At 42.1% G+C, this 12515-nt stretch overlaps 1 protein-coding gene and 1 non-coding gene across 2 annotated transcripts; both read left to right on the top strand.

Moving 5' to 3' along the window:
• Window positions 1–1737: 1737 nt before the first annotated feature.
• On the top strand, window positions 1738–11816 carry pprc1 (PPARG related coactivator 1). The gene is made up of 14 exons (XM_029450605.1): window positions 1738–1921; window positions 3800–3895; window positions 4023–4172; window positions 4373–4453; window positions 4556–6611; window positions 7067–7120; window positions 8123–8183; window positions 8465–8532; window positions 8809–9514; window positions 9623–9826; window positions 9970–10045; window positions 10137–10258; window positions 10552–10703; window positions 11357–11816. The coding sequence occupies exons 1-14, from the start codon at window positions 1841–1843 to the stop codon at window positions 11455–11457; spliced, it is 4008 nt and encodes a 1335-aa protein (XP_029306465.1). The 5' UTR covers window positions 1738–1840; the 3' UTR covers window positions 11458–11816.
• LOC115020582 (small nucleolar RNA SNORA50) lies at window positions 10332–10471 on the top strand. Its single transcript, XR_003833632.1, has one exon. It is a non-coding gene; the product is annotated as a small nucleolar RNA SNORA50 (small nucleolar RNA).
• Window positions 11817–12515: the final 699 nt, after the last annotated feature.

Below are 12515 nucleotides of genomic sequence, written 5' to 3'. Positions count from 1 at the left end.
GACAGTAACAAAAAGACATCCACCACCTCCCCATGGAAAACTACTTTTCTTCTCAGGTTAGTGTTTGGTTAGTCCTCAGGGAGCGATAAATGTTTTCATATTGGTCCTCTTCTGTAAAGTTCATTTTGAATGTGGCTTACTCTAAAGGGTGTTATACCATAAGGTCTAAACCAAAAAAGAGCATTTGACCCAAAAGAAATATGCATCTCAAGGTCTACTCACTAACTTTTCTCAGAGCTTTAACTGCATCTCAAAGTCATTAGATAATGTAGTTACCCAGGTATGGGACTATGGTCACGTGATAACAGGTAGAAGTATATAGGGGGAGATTGTAACCTCTGTCTCTGTTAAAAAATAGTATTTTGTGATGGATGTGAAAGGCCTCCTTGGTCTTTCCCCAGCAGTCCATTCACTCCTGGGAAAACAGAGAATGTCATATTAATTTTCAGGGCAAAATGTGAACCGAGAATAGAAAAGTCAGCATCTTTCAAAAGAAAGGTTTGTTTACATAGGTAGAATATTAAAGAGAGCCTATTTAACTTTTGCTGAACAGTGCCCACTGGTGCCACAAATGACAATTACAGAATAAAAGAGTCATGAAGTCAACTTGTACTTCTTTTTATTTTAACTTTTCACTCTCAAGAGGATGCATGTGTTATTTCTTCAAAAGTTTTATAATCTTGTTTGAATATGACCTGGAACTGGAAGACCTGGAAGAAAAACAATTATAATCTATATTCTGTGATTTCATATATGCCCTTTTAACACATTCACTTTCAAATGTAAACATCATACATTTAATTTAAATAAAAATGCAATTATTATTTATTAATTTAAGTTGTATTTTTTATATATTAAAGGCTTTACAGACAGCAGAGCACAATTTGAAGAAAAAAAACAGTGCGGACATCTTTGAAATTCCATTTGTAAGTGTGAGCAAAGGAATAAAATGTTAACAAATGTATTGTCCTTTAAGAGTGGCACAAAAGACACGTCGGTCTGAAACAATCTCCACATGAATGTTTTTTCCACCAAAGAACAACACAAGAGTCCTCCACTCCTGAAGAGCCCACCTTACTTCCTTGTTTCCATCGTCGTCATTGAAAGTTCAAGCAATTAGACTAAACTGTGGGAGCAGAAATGCTGGAAAAGAAGAAATTAATTATAGACTGCCAATAAATCAAATTATAACTTTCTCTAAACTTCCTTTTATAAATTACACACGTTACTTACTAGAAAGTGTACTAAAAAAAGTTAAAATATATAACAAACACAGAATTGTTTCACATAGCCTGTGCACCCATGAAATCTAATATTAAATATTAGAAACAATATTAAATTCATACCTAAACTACCCTAAAGGGATGTTATAGAATGTATGCAGACTGGCAGACATGGCTGGAAAGCAAGTAACAATTATTTTCATGATCAATTGCTTTATTTTGTATTGTTCAGTTAATGCCGATAAGTTTACGTCGTTATATGTTTTGTTTTGTCCAACCGTCCAAAATTGCAAAATACTTCATTTATATGAATAAAATCGTCACATTTCAGGATGTAGAATATCGATGTATCACAAAGTACCTACCTGCCTGTAGGCCTATTTGCTAGTTAGTTTGCATCTTGTTGTTTCTACCACGACAAGGAAGTATACAACTAAAGAACTACAAAGAAACGTGGTAACGTAACCCCCTGACCCCCCAGCGTCACTTTACGTCCTTTTGCCGGGAATGTTGGACCACGTGTCTCCTACCGGCGTGCTTGTTCCTCCACTGCTCGATTCACCACTTTTCATTCCTAAACGAGTCAAACGAGTCAGGGCAGGGAGTGTACTAGCAAGATGGCGGCGCGGTGGGGTGCAGGCGAGGAGACTTTAACAGTATGCAATATGGACATTTTTGCTATGGATACACTAGACGAGGTAAAGAATATGTTCTATACTTTATTTCCTATAATACAATTCCACTGTTACTCGTTGTGTGTGTGTGTTTTTAGAGGCAGGGCAGAGCGGGATGTGTGTGTACTGCACGGAAAAGTGACACGTGGATGCCACTGTAGTATCACTAGTAAAACTTATTTCAAAAAGTATTCATTGTTTTGAGGCCATTACAGCTCGATAGCTATATTGTGGTATATTACTTGAACACGACATAATGCTTCATTATTTATGCCATGGTGCTTTTTAGCTGTATGTTAACGCTAGCTGGTGAGACAGTGTAGCTTGGCCGGACAGTTCGTGAACGACGCATGTTTTCTCCCTTATAAACAAATAGTCGATTAAAGAAGTGAAGTGACAGTTGTGTATTTTGATTGGTAGTTGGCCTGGCATGCGCACCAGTTGTATAATCAATATCAGTAATACACATTTAAGCTCCATCCCTGGGCAAAAGCACCCTTTACTGCTCAACTGATTCATTCACACGTGGTAACAAACACTGCAAGATGCTACACAGCTAGCTTTATCACCACTGCAGTATGGATGTGTAACGCTACTTTTTGCCTTGCTCGACAAAGGTTAATGTGCTATACGTTCGTTCTGCCATGGTGTACTTTTATATAGGCTCCATGCCAACACATTGCAGTATTGTGTCATCAACTCTGTGATGGTACACTCAATGATGAAGCTCTTGTAATTAATGTCTAATATTTAGACAATGATTGTAATTAGTACAGTTAATTACACTTGTGATTATTCACTCTCACACTGCAGTAGCACACCACGTTTTCATTCAAAACCGGTGTGTATCCGGTATCCACATGTGGTTTAGTCGTGGTGAATCACATGTTGGCTTCGTTTCACACATGCGCAGCAGGCACAAATCAATGTAATCTCGACACACACAAACCGTCCGGTCCATAGAGTAAATAACTACCTGAAGTTTCTAATGTGTATTTCAAGGTGGTCTATCAGTTGGTAATTTCTTGAGCTATTAGGCAGGAGCAGAGATGAGGGCCCTGTTCATGTTTGTTGTAGTGCAACACGTGGGCTAGGTAGCCTCCCTTTGGACGGGGTGAGGCGAGGCTCAAACATGTCTGCGCACTGTGTGTGTGCATGTGTAGACGGCAACACGTGGGTCACTATGTGACTCCTGCGTTTTTAGATCAAAGTGCATAATGTTATCAGTTAGGTTTGATCCTATAGTGGCCTGTATGCTGGACTTAGTGTAGGTATGCATCTGATTAAAATCTGAAGAGTTGTTATACATCAAGTGGGCCTACAATAACATGGTGTCTTGCACATTTAAACAATTAATCGAATTTGGATTTTTAATATTGAACTTGTATTTAAAATGTAACAATATAAGAGTTACCAATATTGCCAGTTTAATTTTTATCTGTGGACAATTTAATTAAGATATTGACCTTATCTTTTATGTTGAAGATGTATGTAAAGTTATAACTTGTATTGATAAATGAACATGTCATTCATGTCCAATCAGTACTTGCTCCAATGTTCTTGTATATTTCATATTATAGGAAAATGCCTCTGGTATTTTGCTTTCCTCTTCAAGCTAGCACTAAAAACGCGTGGTCTCCCTTGCCCTATGGGGTTTCCTTTTCTGACTCATTGCCTCACATGAGCTTGGGCTTACTCCCAGCTTCAAGACCGAATAAATAAGATAGATTGGCCTATTTTTCTCTCCCAATTGTTCGCAGTAATGAACTGTTAGTCTCCACTTTTACTGTGGTAAATGTTCGTAACCACAATTATGTACCTTTGCATGGCCACTTGCTGATAGTTTCATGTTTTTCAGTTTTGTTTTTGCCACAGAAATCTGAAGTGTGTTTTTCTTTCTAGACTGATGGGCTGAGCTCAGCAGAGACTCTGGAGGCCCTTCAAAACTGCTTAGACCCCTCTCTTCTTTCCATCTTTGAGGACACTCCAACAATAGAGGCAAGATAAAATTCACATGCTGGAACTTCAGTGTTACAGTATCATAAGAGAGATCTCTAATGTGTAAGCATTGTGCAGTTGTTTGTTTATACTCCACGTTGACCTTATTTTCCATGTGTTTATTTAGACTAAAGGACTAGATGAGGAAAGTGAAGCCACGCTGCTAACCGCCCTGACTGAGATCCTTGACAATGTGGATGATGAGAACCTATCCCCATTTGACACGCTGCCTGACTCAGACCTGCTGTCAGGTCAAAAGGGCAGGGAACTCTCTCCGGTGAGTGCTTAACTGTCATACATAACTCTGGCTCAGACTTCTCTATTCATCCCCTATCTGGCAGTTGAGCATGGAGCAGATAGAGAGAAAAGAGGGTTAAAGGACAACTTGCTCACCTCTACACATGTTTTACTGACTGTGAAGAATATGTAAAAATATATATATTTTCATTATGCCTTTGTTTATTGTTCCCTCTCTAGCTCAGGAGATTGCTGTGTCTGTCCCGCTCCCCTCCAGAGAAAGACACACTATATAGCGCAAGAGCCATATCAACTGGAAAGGTAGTTTTTCTTACTCATGAGAAATATGTATATAATAAAAAATAAAAAAAACTTGTACAGCTGACACATTTCTGAATTTTACATGTCCCTCTCTGTACTCAGAGCATACCTAGGATGCTGGCGGACTGTCTCCAGAGAAGTGATGGAGAGGAAGAGGAAGATGGCTCCCTCACTCTGAGCCCAGTGAGTCACGATTCATGTCCTGACAGTGACCTGCTACACTGGGAAGGTCTGACCCTCCCGCTTCCTGTCACCTTTGAGCAGGAGGTTGAAGATGGCATTTCTGTTAGCCTCGGCGACTTGGTCAGGCATATGCACCCGTACTGTATGGCCATTTGTATGGAGAATGATGAGGGGGAACAGATGTTGCCCGAAGGAGGCATCTTACTTGAAGTTGTGGACCAGGGTGAAAATGGAGAACCCATCCTGGCCATCCCAGACATGGATCTCCCGGTCTCTCTTTCACTGGGAAAAGAAGAGCAGTATTCAGAAATTGAGCAGGAAGTTTCAGATGAAGCAGAAGTGTCCTCTGACAGTTCCGAGCATATAGTCGTTGACGATGAAGATGAAGCTCCACTTGCAGCCCCTGTGACACCGCATCTATGTTCAGATGTGAAAGATAAAGTAATCATTGAGGGACAGAAGGAAGAGATAAAGGAGAAAAGCCCCTCCCGGAGAAAAAAGAAAAAATGCAAGGAACATTACCAACCCAAACCTGTAGAGGGAAGGGTCCTCAGGAGTGGAACCGTAAGAAACGTGGCACAGGAATCTATCAAAAAGCCTAAAAAAAGGTCAGTCAAAGAAAAGAAGAAACACCCAGTTCCAAAGGTTCCTCTTGCCTCAACTCCAGTTTCTTCCTTTGTAATACCTAAGAAACTAAATCCATGCCAAATGGAAATCCTCCCTACAACACTAACGCCTAAAATGAATGTGCAAGTTGCCACATCTGTGTCACCCAGACAAGAAACGGCGGTATTAAATGGTAGACCTGAGAAAAGTCAGCCTGGCTGTTCGCCCACAACAGTGAGCTCCCAACAGCCCGATGAAAGGCCTAAACAGCCGTACCGTGAGAAGCTGGAAGTCTCATTAGCAGTTCCCTCTGCTGTCCTGCCCCCGGTGTCTTCAGAGAGCGCTGCAGCTGCTCCTAGTCCCACAACACCCCAGATGACACCACCTGTTAGTGAGGCCCTTCCTCCTGCGGCCCCTGTAGTCCCAGAGCCAAAGCCCAAATCACTCAGTCTAGCAGAGTACCGGCGGCTCCGACAGCAGAAAAAACCAGCTCCGGTGGAAAAACAAGACGACAACAGCACCAAGTGGCCTAGTCTGCCAGAGCTTCCTAAAGAGCTTCCCCTCATTCCCTGCCTGCCCGACCCCAGCCCCAAGGATCTTCGTCGCCCCAACTCCCAGGCAGAAGCAGACGATGTCAGACCTGCTTGGAAGCCAAGGGGACTGTGTGCACCACCCACCCCTGAGGCGCTGTTGGCGCCACCGGCCTACATGGTTGCCTCATCCAGCAAGGTTTCCACTGTTGCTGCTGTTTCTAAACCTCATCAAATTCCTGGACCTTCCAAACCTTCTCTACCCCAAGACCCCTCAGTCCCTGCCCCAAATTCAGTTAAGAATGTACCCGCACATCAACACACCGCTGCTCAATCTGCAGTACCTTGTGTGCCTCCGAGCTCTGGGTCTCCAGCTTCTTTAAAAGCTACCACTCAGTTTCTGTCGTCAGCAGAGGGGAGATGTTCTCCTGCACTTTCGGGAGGGAAGTTTGGCGTTGATGAAAGGCTCACACCTCAGCCTGCATCTCCTAAGTCTGTAGAGCTCACTAAAACTACTACAGAGGCGATCAAAACCACCGCTGCCTCTGTGTCTGTGCCCAGTGTCCCCCAGAAGATCATTGTTGTTTCCCAGAAGGTGCTTGACGTTACTGCCCTTAAGTCATTAAATAACCCCATCACATCTGATGGAAAGTACTCCAAACCCACTGCCAATGGTACGCAGCTCAGTTCTTCCCCGGCTACACATCCCTCAGACTCTCTGAGTCTAAAGACAAAACCTGTTGTACTTGAAACTAAAGAGAAGCCCACTACAGCAGTGAAACCCCAGAGGGTTAAGAGCTCCACACAGGAGCTGATCGAGGCCTTCACCACTGAGATAGGTGAGTTTCAAGCTTAATACATGTTTTGATTGTTATGTTTTTAGTTTTGTTCATGAAATATTGACTACAAAGACCACCTTATTTTCTGCTCCTTTTGATTGAATACATGCTATTCTTTCTTGCGAACAAATGCTCATTTAAACAATTGATCAAGTGACATACTAGCAGCTGACATTGCTGCAATTCTAGTCCATGCTTGCTCCTGTGATTGGCTTTTTTGCAGGAAGCTCATATCAGAAATGATTTAGGAAAGGCTGTGTGCAGCAAAATAATGTGCAGTGTCGCTGTAAAAATCAAAGAAACTTGCGACGCTCTAACTTCAATACCATTCTCTATAATCACCCTACACCTCTGTCAACTCTTTAATTGATCAGATTTATTGTCTGTTCTGTCTTGTCGGTTAAATAAGTATAATTATATCATCCAATACATAATGATATGATCTTTTTTTATAGGTATTGAAGCTGCTGATCTGACTAGCTTGCTGGAGCAGTTTGAGGAAACCCAAGGTAACACTAATGGCTCGTTTTTACTGTTTCCGTTCTGTATGAAGGGGCTCTTTCCATTCCATGTTTGACAGTGTTAGAAATTTCAAAGTGTTTTTTGTCATACCCCATTTCTGGCTTTGTTGTACTGGCCAGTAGCTTAGTGGGTCACATAGTTTAGAACAAAGCTAAATGTAGTCTAAATATCAGTTTTCCTGGTTTTGTAATGGCAGAAGTGGCACACAACATGGCAGCACTATCTTTGGTTAGCAGTAGTGGCTTCGAGGGTAAAAGGGCTTTGAAATAGAAAATTCCTGCTTAAATATCTTGTTTATATGCTGAGAAGTTGGTCAACGGTGAATTTGGATGACCATTCCCTCATATTTTTGAGCAACGGAGCATTTACAAGAGCCACCTCTGAGTTCATAGTCCAACAAAAGTGACCTACAAACATTTTATCATTCTTATGAGCTTGAAGCTTATCTGATCCTCCCTAGAGAAGTGCGTTTAAAGATTGTGGGGGACTTCTAATGGTTTAAAATGGCAGGATTAATTTTTTTCTACTGAAACATTCCCCTTTAAGAGATGAGTGCTGCAGGGGGGGGGGGGCAGAGAAGCTGCTTTGTGCTCTTGTCTGCTCAGCTGCTGGAATTCTGCCCTGTCTGCAAAATCATTTAACTCTCGCCCTGCTGTCTTTGTTTGGGCGGATGTACAAGCCCTAACCCTAACACGTAGCTGGACCCTGTATGTGCCGTTACTCATGTCAGTGGGCTTGTTATTCAACCATCGTACGGTGTAGTATAGCTCATGTAACTGCTGACCCGTTTGTGAATTCCCCTGGGAAATGCACTGTATTAGTATTATGAGGACAAAACACAAGACGCACTGCATTTACACCTGACATGGTGAAGGTTGTACAGGTCAAGCAGAATTTCTACACAATTTTAAAATGATTATTTGGTGTCTTCCTGTGTTATTTGCTATTTATTGTGCTGATGCACTTATTTCCTTGTTCCTTCTCTCCAGCCAAAGAGGAAAAATGTGTGCCGGAGGTCTCTGGTAGAGCAGCAGCTGTAGGAAACTCGAGGTGAGTTACCCTACAGCCTTTAAGCTGCTCTGTGTGAGTGGAGTCATGGTTTCTGAGTGAAACCCGTTTGTGTGTTTTTGGAGGTGACAAACAACTTTTACCAAGACCTACCGCAAACCCTGCTTTTGTCTGACCACAGTGATGGCCTTCTTGGCTCTAAATCTGTGCAACCTGGCTTTACAGGGTTTTTTTTTGTGTAGACTGTTCCGCACTCTAATCAAGAGATGGCAGCTACACTATTTACCAGTGATATACTAAACGCCTCTGTGCTCCATTTACAGTGTTAAGTTGGTTCCAGAGAACACCGTTGTGGAGCGTGTGAGAGCAAATGACCTCTCGAGTACCGCAGGTAATTCAGCATTTTGGCTTCAAGACAAGTCCATTTAGTTAAATCATTGAAATAACATAAGTAAAAGTAAGTATATATGAAATTAGAAGGCTTTTTATTTTATTCCGTCCTTGTATGGCTTCTGCGCTCCGAGTGCTTCCAGCTATAAACGACACAATCATCACATGGTTATCTGAAACATTCATGATCAGAGAATTGCTAACTTGCAACACCGATGACCAACTGCTCTTGAATGTTGGTTATAATTGTGGTGCACTTTCTTTTCCTGTACTTCAGCTTTGACTCCTCCAGCTACTCCTCCCCACCAGATGTGGAAACCTCTGGCGCCTGTGGCCCTGCTGGGGAAGAGCAAGACCGCTGAGGCCCTAAAGTTGAGCCCCTCCAAGGTTATCCAGATAGAAGCCCGGCCTCTGCCCTCAGTCAGGTCCCGCAGCAAGCCCACTCCTGCGGTTGCCACTGTATCCGCCGAGCTGGCATGCATGGACCATGACTATTGTCTCCCCATCAAAGGTACTCCCGCTGGAGAGCCAGGCAAGCGTTGGAATGTCAAACAGCCATCTTTCATCACTATTAAACCCATCAAGCAATCCACTACAACCACTACACAAATACCCCCAGCTGCCCCGGCATCGTCTGCCCAGCCAAACACAAATTCTGAGTTTCCACTGACGGAGCCCTTGGATCACAGGACTGATATGGTGGAGAAAAGCTCTGTCCTGGAGACTCCTGATGCGTCGCCTGCTCGGCAGCAAACTGATGCCACTGATAAAGAAGGAAGCTCCAGGAGAGCGCCTTTTGGGAGGGCCTACCGTCAGCATGCTGCTTCTCGCACACCCAGCCCAAGATCTAGTCCCAAAGAGAGGACTGGAGGCCGGTCTAGAAAAAGATCCCATCGTTCTCCCAGCCCCATGTCCGGCAGTTCAGAGTCAGACTCCCATTCCTCTAGATCTCGGTCTAGATCACACTCTCCATCTAAGAAAAGGTTAGGCCCAAAGTCAGTACATCTTAGGTTCATGCAGCATCTTGATATCCATTTTTGGGGGTTATTTCCCTTGTTCATCACTCTCGTTCCTTCCTATTTCCTCTCTAGGTATCGTCCTCGTCACTCTGAGAGTAGTTCCAGCTCCTCATCCCGTTCCTCCTCTCGGTCCTCTCCCTCTGTGTCCCGCTCCCCTCCCAGGAGGAGGAGATACTCGTATTCCTCCTCTCGTTCTGGCTCTTGGAGTCGCTCCAGATCGCGGTCTCGATCGCCTCAGAGACAAGCACAGTGGAGTAGAACCAGAAGATTGTACAGGTACAGAAAATGAATCGCGCACATCGGGGTGGAGGTCATCTTATGGATGTTATAGTTGTTTCACTTGTGCAAAGCAAATACTTTGCCAGGCTGTTTTTAATAAAATAAAATAAAGATTAATTGCTTCATCTTCTCTTCCTCAGTCCCTCATGCATGTCCAGCTATGGTCAGAGTGGAAATACAAATGTGGAGGTGAAGAAGCGCAAGGAGAAAGCCATTGTAAGTTCATTTTATTCAGTTATAAATCTCCTTCGCAAAGTGGTCAAAATATTATAACTGAATCATCTGATGGGATACTTTCTTCTCTCAGGAGGAGCGCCGGGTTGTTTACGTTGGTCGCATTCGGGGAACGATGACCCAAAAAGAACTTAAAGAGCGCTTCTCTTTATTTGGCGAGATTGAAGAATGCACCCTGCACTTTAGAGACCATGGGTAAGTGCATTAACAGTTTCTGTAATGAGAACTTTACTGTTGACATTTTAATACGGCTATAATGTTGAGCAAATTGCACTGTCTTTGAACCTCGTTGGTCTTGTCCATGACCTCTTAGGCCAAGCTACAGTGCTAAAGAGAATTCAGGCTTGTTCATAACTGGAACCTCCTGGAAACACCCCCAGGCTGCTCTTTTAAAAACAAGTCACAGCTCAAACTATGTACAAGAGCCTTTATCAATTTTACTAGACCGCTGACTAACTGAAAATGAATGGTTTGGTTATCTGTCGTAGGGACAACTATGGGTTTGTGACTTATTACGACACCAAGAATGCATTCACGGCCATCGAGAATGGAAGCAAGCTACGCAAGTCTGATGAGCTGCCGTTTGATCTCTGCTTTGGTGGAAGGAGACAGTTCTGCAAGTCCAACTATGCTGACCTGGGTACGCTTAAATCAACAGACGCAAAGTTCCTTTAGCTCTTACCCGGTGTGCTATTAATCTATCCAAATATTATTGATGCAGTTGCAGAAGATTTAACAATTTGGCTGCAAGTCATCTTGATAACAATGTCTCATCATAACCTAAATGCAGCTGAGAGCCATTGTACGTTGTGAACGGCTTTCAATAACTATCGGCGTGACAATCACACCGCAGGAAGGAGCATGCTGTCTTTTAATGTACTCGTGCATGTTTAAAAGGATAAAATACACCATTTTCAATCGTCAAAAGTATACATTAAGATATTAAATGTTGAGCACCTGGCTATTTATGTTTCACTCACATTACACACAAATTGCACATGATGGGTTTTTCAAAAGTTGATTCTGATGTTTGATTTTTTAAATGGATATATTCTTATTTGACTACTTTTTTCTGGCAAAAATATGATATAATCTGAAACAGAATTTAGACTATCATATACATAGTGAGATAAAAATGAATGTCATGAAGAATCATACTTTTTGGGGCTGGTAAAAAATGTGTGTGTTTTGCAGGTGGTATTTGAACTCAATAATCGATGTTGTGGTGTCGAGTAACAGTCTTTGTCCATATTTGTTTTAATGCCATGCTGACTTTGTCTGTTATCTTTTCAGATTCGAGTAGAGAGTACGATACATTGTCTGGCAAAGACAAGTTTCATGCACTAGACTTCGACACTTTATTGAAGCAGGCCCAGCAGACTCAGAAGAGGTAACAAGAGGCCTGCAGCAGGAAGCGGCTGACACTTACCTCAGAGCCAACTGTTGGCTCCTCACCTGCATACATTGTCTTTACATTTAAGTTGTTGCATTAGTTTTATTTTGTTTATTTTGTTTCTGCAAGCTACCACCTTCTATTGAAGTGAAGATTTGTAATGAAAGTAGTAAAAGAAAAAAAATGGAATAAGTGAAATTATTTTTTTTTTAAAGTTTATTTAAATGTATAAACCAAATTTGAATTGTATCGAGAGAATCATTTTTAAAAGGGGAAATGTAAGTGAAATGGAGCTCTCTCATTGCTGGGAGAGGTTGTGATACATTAAATGTACTTCAAACCTAAATAAAATAAAATAAACCTGAAATGCAATGTTTGTTTTTCATTCCAACTTGTGTGTTTGCATCGCTTTTGTCATTGTTTGGAAACTTTTTTTTTAGTGCAAGTATAGTTTGAGAGGTAATGCGTACAACATTTTGATATGTCAAAAGAAAAGTATAGGTGTAAATAAAATGGCTGAGAAGTGAGTCAACCAGCATCCTGCAACTGGCTCTGCTAAATATAATAGACTTGCTTTGAATCCTATTTGCGCCTGTGCTTTTCCTGTCACGATATGAATGCCAGGAAATTGTCTATTTGGTTCACTGTAGTGGGTTACTGCGACGCTCAATAGACAAGAGCCTTTTGATATTATTAGTAACATCTGGGATTTTTCTAATATATGGAGTCGTCATGTATGCTGTGACAAAGGGCACCTCATTGAGCATGCATAGGCATCATTAACCAATCCTTGCTGTACTAAAAGTTCTGGCTAATTACGTCAAAATATAGTTGGATCAATCTTGGTGATTGGAACAAAACGTGTTTTGCTGGCCGGATACGACCCGGGTCATAACAGACGAGCAGCACCTCCTCTCTGAAAGGTTAGAGCTCAGCTACATTCCTAATATGGACTGGAATACCAAGATATTAGGATGCTTTGGAGATATTCAACACAACCGATGAGAAGAGCGAGTCAATGAGCGTTATCTGAACTTGTGCGGCAAGTTTAGGATTTCC

The sequence above is a fragment of the Cottoperca gobio genome, chromosome 15 (genome assembly GCF_900634415.1).
Source record: "Cottoperca gobio chromosome 15, fCotGob3.1, whole genome shotgun sequence".
Lineage (NCBI taxonomy): Eukaryota > Metazoa > Chordata > Actinopteri > Perciformes > Bovichtidae > Cottoperca > Cottoperca gobio.
This window is presented reverse-complemented; position numbering and strand designations above follow the sequence as displayed.

What these genes read in the sequence shown, in the direction of transcription:
- pprc1 (XM_029450605.1), top strand. Translation starts at nt 1,841, where the DNA reads ATGGCGGCGCGGTGGGGTGCAGGCGAGGAGACTTTAACAGTATGCAAT. An exon ending in AGGACACTCCAACAATAGAG is followed by an intron (nt 3,896 to 4,022) that starts GCAAGATAAAAT and finishes GTGTTTATTTAG; the next exon opens with ACTAAAGGACTAGATGAGGA. An exon ending in CACTCTCCATCTAAGAAAAG is followed by an intron (nt 9,515 to 9,622) that starts GTTAGGCCCAAA and finishes TTTCCTCTCTAG; the next exon opens with GTATCGTCCTCGTCACTCTG.